The following is a 23602-nucleotide window of genomic DNA, read 5'->3' as shown; positions in this document are numbered from 1 at the left end:
CTACAACAGTGCCTGGTGCACTGTAGGAGCTCCATAAGCGTTTCTTAAATGAAGTCTCAATCTGAGCACTTCTCTCTCTCTCTGCTGCCACCACATGGATTCAAGCCCTCACACAGCTCCCGGAGAGCTCCCACCACACACTTGGCAACGAATTGCATGTGGGCCAGGAGCCCAAGGTGACTAGTCTTGACAAGTCCTGGTACCTCTCCAATCCACCCATTTTTCACGAAGCAGCTGGAGGAGCCCTCTAAGATCAGAGGTCATGTCACTCCCCTGCTTAAAATCTTCCAGTGGTCCTCAAGGCCCAGCATGCCCACCTCTGCAACTCCACCTCCGATCACTTTACTCCTTGCTCTCTACTCCCCATGCTCTGCTTCTGTCCCTCCACCCAGCTGACCTTCAGTACCAGCCACACCTCTGTCTTCCCCAGCAATCTCCAGGGATCTCCGCTCATACCCTGCCTCCTCAGAGAAGCCTTCTCTGACCATCCAAACTGAAGTGCAGCCCTCCTCCTCTCCTGCAATCCCAGGCACCCTCCAGCACATCAACCTGGTTACTTCCTTCACATCACTTATCACAGCCTATTCTCGTTTACTGATTTGTTGACTTGATTATTGCTTCTCTCTTTTTTACCTCTCTCTCCCCCGGCATGTATTCCAGTGTCCAGAACATAGTCAAGGCTCAATTATTATTTGTTGGACAGAACTGTGTTTCCACTAGCATGACGGTGATGGTGGTGATGATGATAATGATGATGCCAATGACGCTCATACTAATGATGCTCCCCACGGTGAGATGCTGGTTTGATTCTGTGGATTCAAGGACTGACTGGAGCATGTTCTTGACCATCTAGTTAGAGACAGAACCCATTGTTACAAGCTTGGTCTGGGCTTTGAAGCTAGAATGTGTGTGTGTGTGTGTGTGTGTGTGTGTGTGTGTGTGTGTGTGTTTCCTTCATACCAGGAGACCTCATAGTCATCATTAGGTACAATCTACCACCTATCTCCATGGAGACCCACTCAGTAAAAGCAAAATGAGCATGTGTCAGGTCTCCTCTGTCACTTTGCAAGATGGGGCAGATTACCTGTGTTTGGTAGGCAATAAATATTGAGACAGGAAGTGCTCAGATCAAGAAATTCTCTTGGACCCTTTAGATGTTCTTTGCAGCTCCTGCACTCACTCTGCCAGGAAGGATTCTGAGGACATGCTAGGGAAGAGAGAAAATGCAGTTAACCAGACAGTGCTGGAGGGAGGGATTAGGGGTGATAGCCAACAGGGGCTGCAGAAGAAAGATTCTGGCCAGAAACTGAAGCATGATGACCTGTCAGTTTCAGTAACACTGGGGAAAACTTGAACCCATCTCCTATTGCTCCTAAAAAAGAGACATATGTTAATGAACCTCAATTCAGAGATGGAAGAAATCTCAAACAATTGCTTCATTTTACAGATGTGTAACTTGAACCCAGAGCAGAGAAAGGACTTTCCGAGGGTCATACAGAAATTCCATGACTGATCTAAGGCTAGGATTCTATTTGAAGGTCAGTGTTTTTCTCGCATATGACATCACAGGTGTAAGCCTAACACTGAAACTAAATTAAACGAAGTTATCCATGTATGGCCACAGCAACTAGCAAAAGCCTGTGTCCAAAACTTAGCCAAGGGAATTCCCTGGCGTGGCGGTGCGGTGGTTAGGACTCCACGCTTTCACTGCTATGGGCCCAGGTTCGATCCCTGGTCAGGGAACTAAGATCCCACAAGCCTTGCCCCGTGGCCAAAAAAACAAAAACAAAAAACCTACCCAAATTCCTATGGCTCTCATTTCCAGCTCACTTTCCTCTTGGTTCATGGCCAGCCTATTACAAGGCACAGGTATCACCTTCCCTTTGACTTCCAAGCAGATGCTACCAAATGAGGCAGGAAACAACTGAAAGGTATCTGTTGGTAGACAACAGGGTTGCACACGAGACTTAAGTAGTGGGTGAATGATATGAGCCATGTCAATCAGAAGTCATGGCTCTCACTCTAAAAAAATGTGGGAAAACAGGACCATTCAAGAATATCCAGTGTTCTGTGTGGGATGGAATGACTTGGGGAAAAAAAGAGGAAAAGGTTAAGTCTACCACTCAGGGTTCTAAGTTATCAGGTCACATATCTGGGAGCTCAGAAGAATGTTTCTATAAAAAATATAAATAAAAATATATTTCTAAATAACAAATGTGGAAACTGAGATCAAAATAACAAAAGATAAGGAACCACAAAGCACCAATCAGACCTCGGGTCCAATCCTAAATAATTACCTTGGACAAACAGTCTAGATACTTAATCTTTCTCCCTTATCTTTACAGTAAGGATAACGATGGCAATAAAAACAGTCATCACTTACTGATCACTATCTCTACTATGACAGGCCACGAGGTAAGTACTGTATATGCCTTCTTTCAACTCAATCTTCATCTTAATCCCAAGAGATGTAGGTATCGTCATTCCCAATGAAAATCAGAGAGATGAAGTAATTTGCCCAAATTTATAACCAACTCGCAGAACCAAGATGTAAATTCAAGTTTAAGCTCTTAATCATTATATTTCAATCATTATATTTCAAGCTAGCACTTGTATTGTGCTAGCTCTTTGTTCATGCTCCCTAAATGATCGTTTGTGTCCCTTCCGGTTCTTATTCACAATCTTTGTCATATCCTCCACAAAGAAGGTGCAATAAGGCTCAATCCTCCGTTGCCAACTCTCAAACCATCTATGGCCAAAGTCACTAAATTCCTGGTCAGCTAACTGGGGGAGGGGCGGCCAGGAGAAGAGCTCCCAGGGCTGTTCCTTCCCATTCCAGCTAGAGAACTCAGAACCTAGCAGGCACAGGGAAAGGAGCGAGAAGTGTAGCACCTAATTTTCTTTTCTGGGGATCAATTTCCCCTTTGGAAGGACGGAGCTGGGCTACAGGGCCCTTGAGGGGACCAAGGAACCGCGGCAAAGGGCATGTGTTCCGCAAGTGACTTAACTTCTCAGTTCCTGTCCCATCTTCAAAATGAGTGATAGATAATAATTGCACGCACTTCACAAAGTTATTTAATTAAATCAAATAATTCCCCAAAAGAGCTCAGCAGAGTGCCTGGGACATGGTAAGCATTCAATAAATGTTACCTATTATTGCTATTGCCATTACTATCATCATCATTCCAACTCCAGCATTCGCGGTGTCTCTATTAAGCCAGGGGATTCCTTCGTGAATGACTTTAATTTACAAATGCATTCACTGGTCTGTCTAAAGAGCGGCTCTAGAGCCCTGTATTTAACGCTTTCCGTGGCACACTGACCAGGTTTTCTGCCTCCAAAGGAAGTCTGCAACTTGCAGAACTGCCAGGATAATACCAGCAAAGACTTCCCTTCCCCTTCTCTCTCGGCGTCGGTGCGAGGATTCAGCTCTAGGGTTCGGGAGCCCGCCCACATCAGCCACCATTGGTAGCCCCGTCGCTGGCGTGATTAAGGCCCCGCCCCCTTCTCTCTGGGGCCACTCTGAGGCCATCTCCGGAAGCGGAGGGGCCTCGGAGAGGGTCCGCGATGCATCCTGGGTCTTGTAGTCCATCTGTAGGGCTGCAGCCTGAGAGCTGGGCCTCGCGACCCGGGGAACTACAATTCCCAGCAGCCGGGCGGAGAGCGGAGAGAGGGGGCACTCGCGTCACGTGGGCGCTGGGCCTGGGCGGGCTGCCTCTCAGTGCGGCGGCGGCGGCGGCGGCGGCTCGGGGGACCGGGGCCTTTTGTTTGGAGCGGCGGCGGGGGGGCCCCGGAGCGGCGAGGCCGGCGGCCTTCCCCTGCTCGCTAGGTCCCGGCCGCCCCTCGCGGGGGTGGGGGGGGCCGCCCCCTGGGCCGAGGCCTCGTCTCAGGCGCCCCCGCCCCGCCCTTGGCCCGCCCCGCCCGGCCCGAGGGGAGGAACCGGCCAGGCCTCCCCGCGCGGCCCAGCTACCTCCGGAGTCGCCGCCGCAACCTTCTGCGCGTCGTACCCGAGGCTGCCTCTCGCCCCTCAGGCCGACGCCATGAAGATCAAGGATGCCAAGAAACCCTGTAAGATGGGGGCTTGGGCCCGTCGGGTTGGGAGAGCAAGTTGGGCCACGTCGGGAAGCCCCTTGTGGTGGCCTGGTTCGAAGCTGGTCGCTCCCCGCCGTCTCCCAGCACGGGATGGGGGCGGAGGGACCTTTGCAGCACCCGGTTCGAGGCTCCCTCCCCATCCCCCTACGCTCGGTTGACGAACGCTTGCTGCCCCCTAGCCTTTCCTCCTCGAGAGCTGGGAGGAGCAAGGGGGAATTTTTGTTCTGGGGTTTGGCAGGGAAGACCAGAGTTACCAGCTTCTTCTGAAGTCAAGTTGAAAATAGGTGGTCACAGATGCCAAAGTTGCGCGGGGACATTTACCACCCTTTTTTTTTTTTTTTTTTTTTTTGTAATTTTTAAAAACTGAATTCTAAGCTTTCTGCTTGTGTCCTTGAAATCCCGGTGGGTTCCTGGGAGTTGTCTCTGTTATAATTAGAGCTTTTAAACACACGGCAAGTAACCTACCGGTGGGTAAGTGCCGGTAGGTTTGGAATAACAACTAGTTCATGTTTGTTTTTGAAAAAACAGAGATAAAAAGATCAAAGTCATCCGTATTCCCACTCCTCAGAGCTAACCACTATTAGTATTTTGGTGACTACCCGTAGAGATTTTTCTACGATTATATATAGCCTATACTTAAAACAAAACAAAACAAAAAACCACCAAAATTTTCCATACTTAAAGAGAGTAGATCAACTTTTATTTGCTTCCTTTTATTTTTAGCCTTTTTAAAACCTTTTAGTCCTGTGAATGGCTTATTTAATCACTCGCCGTTGTGATTGTCATACTTGAAGTTCATTCTTCCAGAGCGACTAGGAATGCGGGATGCATGCTTCTGTCTTAGAATTGTATTGGTGTTTTGCCATTTTGCAGTGTTGTGTGATCCTCCCAACGGTTCTAGGAAATCTCTTGCTATAGAACGAGAGCACTGATACTGTCTTTTCCCGCCCGTCCGATCTTGAAAACCTCCACGGAGAGGCAACGTACCAAAGCACTCCAAAAACTGTTAATTGTTATTTAAATGTGAGATAATTTGGTTCTCATTTTACTGCTGAGGAAAACTGAACTTACTGAGCCCCAGAGTAACTTTTCCAAGGCTGCACCAACCAACTCTGCTAACTGAGTGAACTCAGGACCCTAAGTCACCTGACTAATAGTCCTGTGTTCTTTCTTTTGCACCTGTAGGGCGTAGCCTAAATACTTAGAGAAGCACAAACCTTTCTGATCTGGTAGTTTTATCTGCCAGTTAAAACATTTTTTTAAACATTGATTTTTTTTAAAATAAAAAACAATAGCTAAAGAGTTCTCGTTCAGGAGTCTATGAAATAGTGATGTGAAGTCTTTTTTTTTTTTTTTTTTTTTTTTTTTTTTTTTTTGTGGTACGCGGGCCTCTCACTGTTGTGGCCTCTCCCGTTGCGGAGCACAGGCTCCGGACGTGCAGGCTCAGCGGCCATGGCTCATGGGCCCAGCCGCTCCGCGGCATGTGGGATCTTCCCGGACTGGGGCACGATCCCGTGTCCCCTGCATCAGCAGGCGGACTCTCAACCACTGCGCCACCAGGGAAGTCCAGTGATGTGAAGTCTTAAAATGAGAGAGTAATACAGAAATACTACTATTTTACTTTACATTTGCTGAATTAAATGAATCTTGAACAGATGCAGTAATGTAGAACAGTTGGACATCTTCCCTCAACACGTAGGTTTTCTCTGCTTGTGTTAGAATTTCCATTTAGTAAAATGAGTTTAACTATGACAAGCTCATATTCTGACCCTTATGGTATTATTTTATTTTTGCCATGACAGCGATTTGATTACTTAGATTTGAGCAAACTTATAATCAGGTGTGAATACCATATCTAGCAAAGATGACAATTAAGAGTTTATAAAATAAACTTTAGGTTGAGAAATAAAAGGACACCTATTTTTTAGAAGTAATTTGTTTATTAATATATTGTGGTACATTGTGAGACCGTTAATGTTAAAATAGAGTTATGCTGAAAAACCAGTCAATTAATATGATTTAGAAGTCTGAAATAACATTTTCAGTTTCCTATATGTAAAAGATGACTTTACTGTCTACTCAGCTCTTTACAGTAAAAATAAAGAACGTCTTGTTCTTTTGTGTGTGAGAAAGAAAGTATTTCAACTATGAACTGTCATGGAAATATAGATATATAACTGGGAAGTATTTCTGATGTTTCACACCACTCAGTTTAGCTAAAGACACTTGTTTTTGAGTTCTTGCGTAGGATTTCTTTTTTTTTATAATCATAAATTTAGTGAGCACTTTGTATGTAAAGCACTATCTTTACATGCACTGCGTCATTTAATCCTTAGAGCTGCACTAGTAACTAAAAACTGTATCTCATACTAGTTAAGTGACTTTGGCTTCACACATTTTCTTACAGTTACTCACCCAAGTGTTAGAAAACATTGCTTTTTGATACATCGCTAGTAGATACCAGACTATAAACCAAATGCCTGTATTTAACCAGAAAATAAGAAAAGGAATCGGTTTCACCCTCTAAATTGTATAAGTAAAAGATGAGCATTTGAAATTATGTGTTGGGCTTCCCTGGTGGTGCAGTGGTTGGGAGTCTGACTGCCGATGCAGGGGACACGGGTCCGTGCCAGGGTCCGGGAAGATCCCACATGCCGCGGAGCGGCTGGGCCTGTGAGCCATGGCCGCTGAGCCTGCGCTCCGCAACGGGGGAGGCCACAACAGTGAGAGGCCTGCGTACAGCAAAAAAAAAAAAAAAAAAACCTTCTTGAAATTATGTGTTAATTCAACTCCAGGGGAAAAATGAAGTCAAACATTAATCTAATGAAAAAGTTTTTGCTAGAACCAAAACAGTGGCAATGTTTGCATTACCTTTACTTGTGTTTTTCACGCTACTTTAATAGTAAAAATCTAAACAGTGGTGTTCCTGTGTACCTCAACTGACATGAATTTTTAAGGTAAGGGTCAGCCTCTGTTTTGCTTACTTGTAGAGCATGTAACGTGATTAACAAGGTGAAAATAAAAGATTTTTTTAATATACGTATATATATATTTTCATTTGGTGCAGTGTAGGTTTGGGTGCCTGCTTTGCTAACCCAAGCAGTAAGGTATGTGAAGTTTTTGTCAAGACCAGAGAGAAGTATGTAGCATATGTGTGCATATGTGTGCCGTTTGCTTCTATGTAACTTGATTGGCCTGTTTGTAAATTGAGTCATTACTTAAGAATGATCACTTCCAGTGGATAATAAGGTGCATTTGGAGGTGATAGTTTCTAACATTCTCTTAGATGTAACTAATTTACCAAAGGGGGGAGAAGTCTTCTGAAGCTCTTCTGAGGAATTATAATACTGAAGGTGTGAGTATGGTTTATTTTCTTAGTCTGTTTTAAAACAACATTTTTATTCGGAATGATTATTGGGAAGAGTGAAATGTCTTTTATTTGGGAACTTGAACCGTATCTGGAATTGACCATTGCACATGCTCATTTTAGAATTTTGTTCCTTAAAATAATCCACCAATGTTTCTGAATATTTTCAGCATTTGGTTTCTCTTTCTGCTCAAGAAGAATTAAATCCTAGTTTGGCATAGGATCTCGTTGGGCTAAAATCTGCATGGGACCAATAGCAATTAAATAGCTCCTTAAAGCTTCTCAGGTAGCTCTTACCAACACTTAACAAGACACCAGACTTTTATAATGAAGTTTGTTAGAAATTAACAGTCTGTCCTTGGGGCTAAAAAGGTGATCAGGCATGTGGGTTTCTTCTTTTGCATACCTAATCTACCTGGTAGGAAAGATAATTTCTTGGTAGCACTCTGCTTATGCTGGTTCTGGATATTTTTGTTACTTATGGGGAACTAATGGCAGTTCTCTTAGGCTCAGGTGAGAAATAGCATAGGAGCTACTATTTTTTTGGAAGGCCACGTAAACAGATCATGGGAGATTCTAGGAAATGCTCAAAGTCTGTAGAAGGTAATGTTTATTTGCCATCATCAAAGTACTTATTTATATTTATGGAAGGTATGTTTTCTTTAGATGTATTTTGGTTCATTTTTTTCACCTTGACAGTGTAGAGTTTTATTCTCAGAAGAATGAGAAATGTTGAGGCTGTATGCAAGAAGTAGGATGCTTACGCACTGGTGACCTACTTTTAACCTGTCTCTTGGCCAGAAGCAACAAAGCTATAGATTTAGCTATTTGCCTGATTTCTTTGGAAAGTGGTACTTTTCTTACCTCATGGAAGTATTAGTGGGCCTCTGGTTGTACTTAAAAACTTTGTACTTTTATCAAAAATCAATAACGTTTGAGATTTGTGCCCCCTCCCCTTCTCATTTTAGTTAGTGACAAAATAACAAGCATAAGTATTTGCTTTAATGCACTGGAAATTAGATCACGTGCTAAATGAAAGGAGTGGATCATAATTAAGAATATGTGTCTTCTGTGTTCTTGTTGCCTCCCCCATACTTTTTGAATGGTGATTATTTCTCTGGCATAAGGAAATGAATTCCAGAACTCTGCCGAGTTGAAAGGATCTCAAGGATCTCTATGCAAAAGAAGGGACCTATAATATTCTAGTTTGGATATTAAGGTAACCGAGACGTTCATGGTCTGCAATATAGCATCTCCAGTTACTCTTCCTTTAAGAGCAGTTTTAAGAGCAGATACCCCTAAGAGAACAGACATAGACCTATCTAACAGGCTAGATGTGAGGTGAGTCTTGAATGGCCTCTCGTTCATTTTGAAAGTGTGTTACTGGGAATTCCCTTGCAGCCCCCGGTTTCACTCCCAGGGCACAGGGCGCTAGTTCAGGGAACTAAGATCCCACAAGCCATGGGGCATGGCCAAAAAATATATATATCAATAAAAGTGTTTTACTTATTTAAGATGGCCTCCATTGCTAGCTACCCAACAAAATTGAGAAAATTTAGTTTCTTCAGCATCTTAGTTGTTTATACAAATCTATAGGTGACAAAAGCATGGAGCCTGTATAGAGAAACGTATAGAATCTTTTCTCGTTGAATCATATGTTCCTGGTTTCTAATGGTACACACATATCAAATAAGTAAAATATGAATATATAAGAAACAAAGTAGAATTTTAGAGGGAACTAAATTTCCTTGACAACTTATACATAATAAACTGTTAAATACATGTTGTTAGGCATTTCGTAATCTGTGTATCTATAGTATTAAATTATTTTTGAGTCTCTATCATAATGATTAAGATCCCAGAGAATAGAAACAGTTTCCTTAAGGAAACTAAGATTTGAGAGGTTAATTAATGGCTTTTCCAATGTCATATAGCCCAGTTAGTGAGAGAGCACCAAGTCCCAAACCCAGTTGATGCTACCTCCCCAAATGTGCCTGTTTCGAAGTAGATTTACCTTCAGCGTTATCAACAGCTAATTTTATTAACTAGATGCACTAAAGAAGCCTAGTAAATTTAATGAGCAAAGAAAAGAAGTTCTTTTTAAGGAGGTACTTTTCCCTTGGGTTGCTTGAAGTGATTATAGGCCAATTTTATTACATTAAAATCTTAGAAACATTTTCAAGATGTAGGTGATGACCTATTATTAAAACCAAATTGGTCCAAATTTTTCCTAATCTCCTGGGGCACATGATAAATAAATGAAAAGGAATGCCTACCAGACCAGGAATTAAAAGGCCCTGGTCCAGCCCCAGGCATGCTGAGTTATGGGTTTTTAGAAAATACACAGAGTAACACTTTGAAGGGAAAAGGGTGGGTTTCATATAGATTTGTCTTACCTCAAAAGTATTATTGACTGAATGCATGATTCAGGGTAAATGAAGCTTGTGGCTAATTAACTAGGTCCTAATTTGCATTTCTAAAATAAGGATATATATTTTTATTTATTTGTTTTTTATCCATAGCTTTCCCTTGGTTTGGCATGGACATCGGGGGAACTCTGGTAAAGCTCTCATATTTTGAACCTATCGATATCACAGCAGAGGAAGAACAAGAAGAAGTTGAGAGCTTAAAAAGTATCCGGAAATATTTGACTTCTAATGTAGCCTATGGATCCACTGGTATTCGTGATGTACACCTTGAACTGAAAGATTTAACACTTTTTGGCCGGAGAGGGAACTTGCACTTTATCAGATTTCCAACCCAGGACCTGCCTACTTTTATCCAAATGGGAAGAGATAAAAACTTCTCAACATTACACACGGTGCTATGTGCTACAGGAGGTGGTGCTTACAAGTTTGAAAAAGATTTTCGCACAGTAGGTATTTCACTCACAGGCAAAAATCGATACCCATTCTCTTCAGTTTTTAGAGTATGAGTCTCGTTTTCTGTCTGGTATGTTTCTTAGACTAGTTCCCCCTGCGGATACAGGGGAAGTATGTATTCATGACTTACTTTTGATTGGAGCATTTAAACACCTTTATACAATGAGTAAAAACTGGCCAGAGTTGGGCCTGTCGTACATAATATGGGGTAAAACCTGCTAAGTTTAGGAACTGCTACAAAGCTACAGTAAAAGCAGACTTCAGTGAATTTGGCAGTGTGCAAAGCCAGATATAAATGGGGCTTGAAATATTTTCACTATTATTATCCTGTGTTTGCTTGTTTTTTTGAGTATTATCCAGTCATCTCTCCTAAGGCTACCATCTTCCCAAACCCCAACTGAAACCTGTATCTTTTGATTAATAGACACCTGAATGAAAGTCCCTATTAGCCCTTTTTTCTTGGATTTTATACCATCAACCCTACCATGTTTCCATCTTGAAGGGGGTCATTTGGATGTGGCAGGTGGATTATGAAAGCGTCGATTTCTGTGCTAGTAGGGGTTTGCCAAGTGTCCAGTCCTTGCCATTAGAATAAAGATTAAAAAGTTTATACTTGGGTTTACTGAAATTTGTTTTTCTTGAAAATATGCATGTGGACCATTTAGTTTCTCAGATTCACATAAGAAAATCTAGAACATAAGCAATCACTTTATGGCTCACAGAAGTGAATACCTTGTAATTTGGGGTAGTTTTTATTAAAAATTTTTATGATGAGTAATACTGATTTGTATTCAGTTTATTGAGTAATCTGACCATAAATTCAAAACCAGTTTTTTTGGATGCGTGATATTTAATGTTTGCCAAAAGCAGTGTCCTTGAAGCCAGCTCTCACCTGGCCATTGTTTGGAGACAATGGTATTCAAATTACAGAGTTCTAAGTTTTTTTTAAGAAGTATTGATATTTTCTAGTGATGAAGTTTTATAATATTTTTGTTGGTGCTCAATCATGTATTAAGCTAATATTTGAACATCTAGTTTGTGTTAGGTATTGTGCTAGGCACTGAGAAGTTAGCTAGGAATAAGACACAGACTTAGCTCTCAGGGAGTGCGGTATCCTAGACCACACATTTAAGTGAACTGTAAGTTCAGTGCATTATAATTAAGAAGGACAATGCATTATAATTAATACTATGCTATGAAAAGAGATGCCATGGGAACACAAGGGGAAGTGATACCTAATAAGTCCTTAGAGAATTGAAAAGCTTATATCTAAGCTGAGATCTTTTATAGTAAATATTTTATAATATACTCTTTACTAACCTGAAATGAATTTAATAATTTCACATTAGTACCCAGACTGTAATATAAAGATAGGAAATTAAGGTACTTATATATCAGTAGGTAGATTCTCTGGTATGATCACACAAGAGGGCATAATGAAGTAGTCAGATTTAGATGCTTGTATGTACATAGATTGAACTTAATTTCTAAAGCCACAAATGCTAGATTGATAAGGTATGTTTTATTGGATAATCAAATACCATAGTGGTATTGCTGTTGTGACATAACTTTCGAAGATGCTAAACAACACAAGGTAAAGCTCCAAACAGTAAAAAGTACACCTCCTCAGTTTATATTGTGGTTGCGTTCCTAGCAAATTTAGTATGTATTAAAACCATGTAAAGAATACCTTGTGTCAGGCTTCCCTGGTGGCGCAGTGGTTGAGAGTCCGCCTCCCGATGCAGGGGACGTGGGTTCGTGCCTCGGTCCGGGAAGATCCCACATGCCACGGAGCGGCTGGGCCCGTGAGCCATGGCCGCTGAGCCTGCGAGTCCGGAGCCTGTGCTCCGCAGCGGGAGAGGCCGCAACAGTGAGAGGCCCGTGTACCACAAAAAAAAAAGAATACCTTGTGTCTATACACATAGGTAAAATGCTTTGTGTTTACATAGGCTCAGATAGTTATAAACGAATTTTCCTACTGCTGCCTACAAAAATGTCTGTCATAATGTTCAAAGGTAATGCAGGAAAGGGTTAACTTTTTTTTTTGCACAACTGCCCCACCCATTGTGGATGTCTGGCACCCCAAGTCCCTGCCCAGTAAATGTTAGTTTGATTCTCCCCTCCTCCCTATCTTTGTGAAAACTAAAAAGTCCCCACAGATTTCCAAAACTCCTCTAGAAGTAATACCACCACCACTGAGAACCACAGGACTAAATGAAGTCCCTAAGATTTTGACACAAAAGAAAACAAGTGAAAGCGTGTGGGTTGTAAATGATTTCGAAGTTTTGTAAAGTGCATGGAAATTTTATGGTATAGTCGAGTCAAGTATTTTGAATGCTTTCCTTTGTTCACTTTGTAAAACTCGCTTTGGTGTTTTTTTACAGATTGGAAACCTCCACCTGCACAAACTGGATGAACTTGACTGCCTTGTAAAGGGCTTGCTGTATATAGATTCTGTCAGTTTCAATGGACAAGCAGAGTGCTATTATTTTGCTAATGCCTCAGAACCTGAGAGATGCCAAAAGATGCCTTTCAACCTGGATGATCCCTATCCACTTCTGGTAGTAAACATTGGTTCGGGAGTCAGTATTTTAGCAGTCCATTCCAAAGACAACTATAAACGAGTAACTGGGACAAGGTAGTAACCTTTTTGTTCTTAAGGCAGCATTCATATTGTTTTCTACACAGAAATTGTGAAATCTATAAATGCTAGCTTCATTAGAAAACTAATGTGTATCGTGCAACAGCTAAAAATGTAGATGTGTAAGTATAAGTTAAATTTGGTTAGCATCATTTGGCATCAAAATTTCCATAATGAAAAGAGTGAATTTTTATCTGGAATGATTCCAATAACATTTTTATTTTCCAAAGCATTTTTCTCATTTTTATATAGATATATTTAAGCCTAAAGCTTGAAACATTCTTATTTGATTCACATTTAAGTGGAGTATTTGGCAACGTTGTAATTAATTCATATAGGATGAATTTAACATGAACTCTCTAATACCTGAAATATGAATGGGAAATGAGATTTTAAATTTTTCCTTATGATTTCAATATGTACTTTACCAATTTTTTAAGGAAGCTGGAGGCTCCTATTTATTTAATTGAGGAAGAAAGATTTTAGGATGCTTTAAATTAGATTGATTTGTGAAAAAAACTCTGGCCACGCTGTGCAGCATGTGGGATCTTAGTTCCCAAACCAGGGATCAGACCTGTGCTCCCTGTGTTGGGAGCACAGACTCTTAACCATTGGACTGCCAGGGAAGTCCCGAAAGAAACTCATTTTAATTTTAATGTAGTACTCCTATTTGAATAATACTTAAATTTAATTAGTATTTTATTTCTGTGGTGGCTGAAAGTCTACCTCTGTTGTAACTCTATGCTAAAGAATTACAGGGAAGTACTACCTACTTCAATCAATTCAAAAAGACAGAAATTCAGTCTGTTAACTAAATTCCAACAGTGATTCAGGAATAGAACCTGTTAGAAATTTAGGTGAGACTAGGGAGCAAAGGTTTTGATTTTAGGGGCTAGAGTGGCATAATTTCATTTTGTGAGCATATCCAAAAGAATAATAGAACCAAGTTAATTTCTGTCTTTAACATGATGACCAGCCTGACATAAATGTCCTCACTGTATTTATATCGGAGTCATGTAAATGTTAATGTATCACATTAAGTTGATTTCAGCCTTGTCAGGCTAAGTAAATAGGCCTTTCACAAAATTATTTCCTGGAAACCATTTAGAGTTACAATTTTTCTCCTTTTAATTTGTATGGTATTTTAGCACTCCTTTTTCATGCACACAAAAACATTTATTTTTAGCAATTACAAAGTGTAAGGTATCAGGTGAAGATACTAGAAGATATAAAAGGTCTTCTGTGTCATGTTGTTTACATGACAACATTTTTTTCCTTTGGTTTATTCCTTGACAAATTTGGTTTTGCTATGCGTTTTTCTTAAGGTTTAGCAATATCTATCCATGTGTTTATTGAATAAATGAGTGCTCCATCCTTTTACTTTGGAGAAAGAATACAGTGTGTAAATGCAACTTACCAAGTTTCTTTATTTTCTTTAGCCTTGGAGGGGGTACCTTTCTTGGTTTATGTAGTTTATTGACTGGCTGTGAAAGTTTTGAAGAGGCTCTTGAAATGGCATCCAAAGGTGACAGCACCCAAGCTGACAAGCTGGTCCGTGATATTTACGGAGGAGATTATGAAAGATTTGGTCTGCCTGGTTGGGCTGTAGCATCTAGGTAAGTTTAACATTTACATTATAATTAAAGTTGCTTTTTTTGTTTTTAGAAAGCAGTGTATCAGGAAGTTGTAAGGGGCTTCCTCTTACCCAGTTTAGTTCTAAGTTTTGAACATTGATGTCGTTTTAAAATTAAATATACATCAAGAAGTCTCCCCTGAATGTACTATAGGAAACTGATTTTATTAGTTATTGAGTATCCTTCCAGTGTTTCTCTATGCAAATACAAATAAATATCCTTATCCTCCCCTTACAGAAGGTAACTTTTAGAAGGTAACATTTGTATACCATTATATGGTATACTGTATACAGTCGGGTCTCCTTATCCATGGTTCCACATCTACAGAGTCAAGCATCCTCGGATCGAAAATATTTGGAAAAATAATAATTCCAGAAAGTTGCAAAAAGCAAAACTTGAATTTGCTGCACACAGGCAACTATTTACATAGTATTTACATTGTATTAAGTGTTATTAAGTAATCTGGAGAAGATTTAAAGTATATACATAGGTTATATGCAAATACTACACCATTTTATACAAGGGACCTGAGCATCTAGAGATTTTGGTGTCCAAGGAACATCCTGGAACTAATCCCCCATGGATAAGAGGGAGGGGACTGTATAGTCTACAACAGCAGTATATCCTAGTCTGTTTGCCTGCCCCCCTCCCTCTCTCTCTCTTTTTCCCCTCTTCTTCCCTCATCCTTTCCCTCTTTCACTCCTTACCCTATGTCTTCTTTTTCCTTCCTTTCCTCCCTCTCTCCCTCCTTCCTTTCTCCCCCGCACTTTTTTTTAAATTAACAGCTTCATGGTATTTCATTGTATGAATGTATCATAGTTTGATAGATGTTTGGGTGTTCCCAGTATTTTCCTATGTGCAGTTCATTGGGTCAGTAAGTAACCTTGTACGTGTATACCTTATTTTATACATGTGTAGATTTATCTGTAGGCTGTATTCTCAAAATATATGAAGTGTTGTTATCAACAGATTTGATTTTGTTTGGTTTTCATTTCTCTGCAGTTTTGGGAATATGATTTATAAGGAGAAGCGAGAATCTGTTAGTAAAGAAGATCTAGCAAGAGCTACATTAGTTACTATCACCAATAACATTGGTTCTGTGGCACGAATGTGTGCTGTTAATGAGGTAAAAAAAATTTTTATTATATGAAAAATGTAAGTTGGAGTTTTATGTACATGTAGCAGGCTTCTTCGTATTCCTTAAGGAGGCCTCATAGGATCGAGATCTCTTAATCCATTAAATCCGAAGATTCATTAATATATATGTTACCTATCCAATTGTGATACTACCTTTAAAGAAAGTAGCAGATAATTCAAATCGGAAATAGGACAAAGACATAATTTACATTTCATATTTATCCGGAAACCTTTTCAGAAATATACAACCTAAATATCTTGAAGTTGTAAAACAAAAATTCTATCTAAACGATAAGACGTTTTGAGGTAACTTATTATTGAAAGTGGGTGGGGTTTTTTTTCCTGCTAGTGTTACCTTTGATTAGTGAAGTACTTGGAAGTTTTCTTACTGCCCTCGGCTTCTTTACAGTGCTGCCTTGTTGCATATGGATCAAGCAGCATTGTACAGGGCTATGAAGGCACTGAGACCGTTCTTCACATGAAATTTGAATGATGTATACTTACAAAAACCATGTACTGCTAGATTTACCTCATAATTGGGTTATTTTTATTTGAAGAAGACTGTATATACAGTTTTGCCTTTGTGTAATAGAGGTATTTGCCCATTTAATTTTTATAAATATCAAATACTTTATAAATGTGTTGGGAATTTTACTTTTTAAAGGAATTCTTCATTTGTTCACTCATTCGTTTATTCATTGAGTAAATATTTACAGAGTACCATGTGCCAGGTATTGTTCTGAGCACTTGAGATAAATTAGTGAAGAAAACGAACATCCCTGACTTTGTGCAGCTTACAGCCATTGTAGTGATGTAGTCAAGTAAATTATTCCGTATTAGGTGGTAAATGCTATTTTTCAAAAAGAGAAAATTAAACAAGATAAAGAGAATTGAGAGTAGACCAGAGAGTGGCAGAGGACAAATTACTGAGCAACTGGGTAGTTAAAGGAAGGCTTTGTTGAAAATGTGACTCTTAGGCAAATATTTGATGGAGGTGAGAGAATCATGGGTGCAGATATTTGGGGAAAGGGAGGCTCCAGCAGAGAGAACAACTGTGCAAAGACTCGAATTAATCCTCTGAATTACTCTAAATTCAAAATTAGAATACTGTCTTTTAAGTTTCTCAGTAACAGTGTAGTAAGTTAGTTGAGGGAGCCACTAGCAGGCATTTTAACCTAGGTTTGGGAAATATTTCACTTTGAGGGGGGGCAGACAGTAATCTGGGATCTTTTTTGTTATCCCTGTAGGTCCAGATTTTCACTGGCCAATTGACCTAACAGTAATTAAAGCCATAGTTTACACTATTCAAACTCTGTGCAAAAATGTGTACTCAGAAGTACTTATATTATTGTGAGAGTAGAAATAGGTTTTTTGGAGATTCAAAACAAATATTAGTTCCTCCATCTGGAAGCCCTAGAGGTTGGGTGGGCATGCCAGTATCCCAGTCAGTTTTGCTCTCCAGTGCTATAGATAAAGTCCACAGTTTCTGTGTCATTACTGAGCATAAACTGCAACAGGCTGACCAAGTTTACAGCTTGTTTTTAATCCTAAACACGTTTAAAATACTTTTCCTTGGTTAGTCTCCTTTTATCTCATCAGTAATATTTCTCCAGATTACTTTCTTTGCTAAATGTATTACTTATTGGCCATTTTCAAAAACAAGTCTATCTATAATCATTTAACTAGGGTCTTTCCAGAACTTTTCTTTTTAAATTAGACGTCATTTTTTAAGGCAGTTGTAGGTTCACAGCAAAATTGAGTGGAAGGTACAGAGTTCACTGACCCCCCCAGATGCACAGCCTCCTCTACTGTCAATATCCAGCACCGGTTTGGTACATTTCTTAAAATCGATGAGCCTACATTGACACATCATCACTCAGAGTCCATAGTTTACATTTGGGATCACTCTTACTGTTCATTCTATGGGTTTTGACAAGTATAGTGACATGTCCTAAACTAATTTTTAAATATTCAGGATTATGAAAGCATATACCAGGAATATAGTAGGCACTAAAAGTAGTAGTTATTTATATTTGTAAGTAGAGATCTCATAAACTGTATTGTATTGTAAAATCTACTTGATAATTCTTTTTTCAAGTCATTTTCTTTGTTCTTTTCTTTTAGAAAATAAACAGAGTTGTCTTTGTTGGAAACTTTTTACGTGTCAATACTCTCTCGATGAAACTTTTGGCATATGCACTGGATTATTGGTCAAAAGGTCAACTGAAAGCATTATTTCTAGAGCATGAGGTATGATATGAAAATAAAGTTTTGTGAATTTTAATAGCATGCTTTTAAATGCAGTTTCGTATATTGTTCTTTGCCCGGTACTTTATAAGTGAAGTATAAAACTGCGATTTACATAAATTGTGTATTGATTCCCTCACTTCAGTTTGAGTTAGGGGCTGGGCGTTTTTGTAACCTGGCAGACATTGCATTAAGATGAGAATCTCACAGTTCTTCTGAAAAATAGAGAGCAGTATCAGGTCTGTGAGCTCATTAAATACTGGGGCTGCTTGTGTACTTAGTGGGTTTAAATTGTTCTCTTTTGTTTCTTTTGTTTGTTTGTTTATTTTGTTTTTTATTGTTTTTTGGCAGTGCCTCACATGGGATATTAGTAGTAGCTCCCCAACCAGGGGTCGAACCCGGGCCCTTGTCAATGAGAGCGCAGAGTCCTAACCACTGGACTGCTAGGGAATTCCCTTTCTTTTTTTTTCCTCCCCTGAGAGAACAAATGTTAAATATGAACAATAAAAATATATATGATTTAGCAATGAAAACCTCCTTAATCCTCCCACCACAGCCTCACCCCCACCTCCAGTGGTAACCACTGTTAACATTTCGGAGTTTATTCTTGGAGATTATTTTTTTTCCTGTTCGATCATAATATCCAGTTAAATTCTGATCAGAGCAAGTATCAGTTCACAAAATGTTTTGGATTAAGTAAACTTACCTTGAATTATTTTGTTTGTGGTCAAGTGAATATTAAGCATTTTAATAATACAGATTCTGAGTATTCGTTCAGCTCTTATGAGCTTCCATGTGTTACTGTCACTGCTCTCACTGTAGAGGTCAGAACGTGTACTCTTGTGTAGCCCCACCTGGCGTGTCCTCTGCTGTGGGGAATGGCAGGCAGAGCCAAAGGAATTTTCTTCAGGAAAGGGGAGGGGAGCCAGAATTGCAACAATAGTCCTAGAAGCTTTAGTGTCTAACAGCCACTCTTTATTAAAAAATATGTATTTCAAAGGTATATATATTATAATTAACTAGAAAATGCTTAGCTTCAATTATAATACAAAAACATATACATATATATGTATTGGGTTGGCCAGAAAGTTTGTTCAGGTTTTTCTGCAACATCTTAAGGAAAAACCTGAACAAACTTATTGGTCAACCCAATATTTGTAATGTATGAAGAATATATACTACCACAAAACTTGATTGATTGTTTCAAGTAGACTGTTGATTGAAATACTGAGCAATTAAACATGGAATTCAATTACTAAAAAGAAAAAAAGTTGTATATATTGAGAATACAGTTTAAAAAAAAATTTTTTTTACAATAACTGACGACACAAATTGGTAGCTTTCTGAATCGATGTTCTTAAATGGATTATTCACAAGTATGTGTTCTTAATAGTGGTTAATATTACATGTTTATTTAGAAGCTGCAGTACATTAATAATTGCTTTTAAATTATGCAGGGATATTTTGGAGCAGTTGGTGCACTTCTTGGGCTGCCAAATTTCAGCTAAAGCATCGGGTTTCTCTCTGTTAATAAATGTCATTCAAGAGGAACTGAAAACCAGAGGTCTTATTACTGCATTATTTGTCACTGGGAACCAAAGGATGAAAGAGTAGCACTATTCCTGTTGATTTTTAAGTGTCAGAATGGTAAGCTGCTATATGTTGCCATATTAAAAAGAGAGCTCCAGTAATGTGAAGTATTTCTAAGTGAAATGCTGTCCCTTCTGTATATAGCCAGTGTTAAATCCTTAAATGCAATACAGCCTCTGATTAATGAGCTTCCTCTGAAAAAGATTTTCTATTTATTTTATTTTATGTAGCCAACATTACAGTACTGTATGTTCAAACATGAATCTTAAAGTCTCAGAAATGTTTATCTCGTGAAAAGAATTGAGTCTCAATATTTGTTACAAGTCTGTTCTATGTGTGTTTTGGTTACTAGTAAGTGGACAGTAACATACCCTATATCGAAACTTACTGAAATGGCAATCAAAGATGATCATTTTTATATGATTTTAGAAATGTTAAAGCAATATTAATTATTCATTACTGTTGTTTTCCAAACATATCTTCTCCCAAAAAGTATGTTTATGTGCTCTTTCCCCAGAAGTATAACCTTTTTCAAATGCCATAATTTAATTGAAATACTATTGTTAAACATTAGCTTGAATTTTAAAATGAATCCTAGAAAATGCACATAATTGGTGATACTGCATTTTTTTGTATTTTGAGTTTATCAGATACTACCTTTTTTTTTTTTTTTTTTTTTTTTTTTTTTTTTTTTTTTTTTTGCGGTATATGGGCCTCTCACTGTTGTGGCCTCTCCCACTGTGGAGCACAGGCTCCGGACGTGCAGGCTCAGCGGCCATGGCTCACGGGCCCAGCCGCTCCACGGCACGTGGGATCTTCCCAGACCGGGGCACGAACCCGTGTCCCCTGCATCAGCAGGCGGACTCTCAACCACTGCGCCACCAGCGAAGCCTGATAGTACCTTTTAAAATGTTTTTTAATTGGAGGCTTAATTACTTATTTGAAAGTCCGTTCAGTGAGGTCCCAGGACTATTTGAATGGAGTATGGTTTATGTGTATTGGTAGGGTTCTATGCTTTTCTCTCTATACCACATTTACCTTAGGCCCAAAGTTAGCCATTTCTGTTTAATTAGGTCTGAACCATCAAAGCTAAAGACTGTCTTCTACTGTGAACAGCAACAAAATCATGTGTTCTAAACGGATGTTATGGAAATTTAAAAGACGAGTTGTTTTGAAACTGGGAATCTGAGGCAGTATTGCAGAATTATAAAAGGATCAATGTTTCGTACATTCTGGTAATAAAAGCATTATAGTTCCAAAATTTGTAAATCCTTTTGCCTTGGAATTTATTCTATATTTTGAAGTCATTTTTTATAATGTTATAGATTTTTTTCAGACTTTCACTTTGGCAGTAACATTTTAGAGGTCCAATAGTTCAGCAAAGTTTTTTGAGACTGTTACTTATGGTTTAGGAAGTTGAAAGACTTGGGGAAAATTGGGAAAAACTGTTCACCTCCTTAAATTACAGTAAATCTGGATGTACTTTGAAGAGCTTAAAACTTTTATATTACAGGAAGAAAGAGGTATTATGCTGTCTTTTTACAAGACAGTTTTGCTCCATAGAGAGGAATTTTCAATTCAATCTCAAGAGGTGGTGCTTGATAAAGATATTTCTCTCTGTAGTTTTCAAATTTTGTGCTCAAATACTTAAAATTCAGTTTTCTTTCTCTATAGACATGAACATATGAATAATAGGAGTAATGTTCAGAGGGAAAAGCATGTGAAGGTAATTTTTAGAATGGAGAATATTTAGAACTTTGAATTCATGTCAGTCAGTGGTCATTTTGAAAACCTACAATGTTTAAACGTTTTCTTACTAAATGTTTCCATTTTCGTGACTAGATATTTCAGCCAAAAGCTATCTTTTTTTTTTTTTTTTTTGCGGTATGCGGGCCTCTCACTGTTCGGAGCACAGGTTCCGGACGCACAGGCTCAGCGGCCATGGCTCACGGGCCCAGCTGCTCCGCCGCACGTGGGATCTTCCTGGACCGGGGCACGAACCTGTGTCCCCTGCGTCAGCAGGTGGACTCTCAACCACTGCGCCACGAGGGAAGCCCCAAAAGCTATCTTTTTAATTTATTTTAGACTTGATCTTAGCCCGAAGGCCAAGAAGCGATTTTTAAATTTAATTTAGAATTGCATGATTGGGTATCTGTATAAGAAGGTTTTGCTTTTAAATGATAACTTCAAGTTTTATACCTTTGGCAAACTGTACGTTAGCAGTTATAGGTTTGGGGCTGTCGTCAAGAAGGAAATGGAATGGTAAAAGTATATACAAGTTAATTTGATCAATACTTTGGTTAATTTGGGACTATGATTCATACTTTTTGTCTTTTGAAACTGAAGTTACCTGCTAAAATGCGTATAAAGTGAGCAACTATCTCACCACTGTGAGAAAAGCTCTTGGCTTTTCTCTTGTACAATCTAGAATTGCTGGAGTAATTCTAATAAGTATTTCTAATAAGAACACAGAATTGTGATGAAGGCTGTCAAGATTCTAGTTTTTTATTATGACCCCAAGAAAATGCTTGTTTAATAAGCATAGAGTGGTAAATAGGTTTGGTTCTAATCCCAATCAACTTAATGCCTCAAAGCTCTTATGTTCTTGAACAGTGCTAATAGAAATAAATGTGAGCAACATGTAATTTTGCGTTTTCTAGCAGACATATTTTAAAAGTAAACAGGTGAAATTCATTTAAATTATATATTTCTATTTAACCCAGTATATCTGTGTTATTATTTCAACATGTAATCATCATAAAAAGTTATATAGGGGTTTTTTTGGGTTGGGGGATTGTTGCTACTTAGTCTTCAAAATCAGTATGTATTTTACACTTACAGCACAACTCAATTTAGACTAACCACATTTCAGGTTCTCAGTAGCCACGTTTGGGTAGTGGTTACTGTATTAGTGTAGTTTCTAGAACTAGCTCTTAAAAATGAACACTATCATGTATTCATTAAAACGTAAATTTGAATCTGGACTTTTTAAAGAATGTGAGAGAGGGAACACGTGAGAACATTATTTTTTAAATACGTGAAGAGGGATAAGAAATACCTCATTTGGCCTAGTTTATTATATTCAGACAAGCTGTATTGACCTTTCCAAAAAGCATCTTACATTGCATCCTGCCATCTCATTATAGTAGGTATTGTTTTTCTAATGATACTAATTAAGTTGCCCAAAACATATCCTGAGCATCCTCATCAGTCTTCAAAATGTATATTTCCTTCACTGCAGTAAATTTGATGATTCCAAAGACTTAACCCCACACACACACCTTAGCTAATTGAACTTTGAGAAGCCAATTCTAAAGGACTAAAAAGAAACCCTTTTAATTCTTCATTGAGTTCTGTACACACAAGGAGACTCTTGTTTATAACTTGTGGATTTAATTTTCATTTTTAAAAAGAACATTTTCAAACGCAAGGATCACTATCAGTTTGCTTGGGCGCTTGGTAAAGAACACAAGGTGTAGAACTTTCCACCACCATTACCACCATCTGTACCCCCAGAAGACTGTCTTTTAACCAGAGAGACTTTGAGAACTAATGGTCTTCAGTTCTACACCCTGACTTCTCCAAAGACAAAGTACTAGTGGACTTCCTTGCCTATTGACAAGGGCATTCCTTGCTCGGCTACTCTAGTTTAAATAGGTGGACTCTTAGTTTAGGTAAAGTTAGTTCTATTGCCAGTAATATATGTGGCGTCTTGACAGTCCTTCTAGAGGTTCAGATTGTTTGCCAAATATGAGACTGTGAAGATTCCTGAGTTTTTTACCTTTGCGTGCAGATGTGATTGTTGTATTCTCAGTACCAGTTCCTGAAAGTCCACTTCTGTAAGAAAAATGAGGCAGCTCAAAGGGAAAAGGTTTTCCTCTATGTCCAGCGGTACTCTTGCCTTCTAAGAGCAGTCCATCTTGCCTTGAATCAAGGCATGTTGCCTTGTTTTCTAAGGTTGAATTTTTGGGTGGAAAGCTTAGCAAGGCAGTGGTTTCCAAATGTCCTTTAT

General features: G+C 38.9%; 1 protein-coding gene across 4 annotated transcripts; it reads left to right on the top strand.

The window, feature by feature from the left end:
• The first annotated feature begins 3733 nt into the window (after positions 1-3733).
• On the top strand, positions 3734-22313 carry PANK3 (pantothenate kinase 3). Of its 4 annotated transcripts, none has more exons than XM_059063079.2 (7): positions 3734-4068; positions 9982-10334; positions 12726-12979; positions 14422-14598; positions 15619-15742; positions 17878-18003; positions 19458-22313. In XM_059063079.2, the coding sequence occupies exons 1-7, from the start codon at positions 4041-4043 to the stop codon at positions 19506-19508; spliced, it is 1113 nt and encodes a 370-aa protein (XP_058919062.1). In that variant the 5' UTR covers positions 3734-4040; the 3' UTR covers positions 19509-22313. The 4 variants fall into 4 exon arrangements, with proteins under 4 accessions (XP_058919062.1, XP_066888395.1, XP_066888396.1 ...); XM_067032294.1 differs by lacking the exon at positions 3734-4068 and adding an exon at positions 6996-7049; XM_067032295.1 differs by lacking the exon at positions 3734-4068 and adding an exon at positions 7389-7447.
• The last annotated feature ends 1289 nt before the right edge of the window (positions 22314-23602 follow it).

The sequence above is a fragment of the Kogia breviceps genome, chromosome 4 (assembly GCF_026419965.1).
Source record: "Kogia breviceps isolate mKogBre1 chromosome 4, mKogBre1 haplotype 1, whole genome shotgun sequence".
Classification (NCBI taxonomy): Eukaryota; Metazoa; Chordata; class Mammalia; order Artiodactyla; family Physeteridae; genus Kogia; species Kogia breviceps.
Note: the sequence above shows the minus strand (reverse complement) of the source record. Positions and strands in the feature narration are given on the sequence as shown.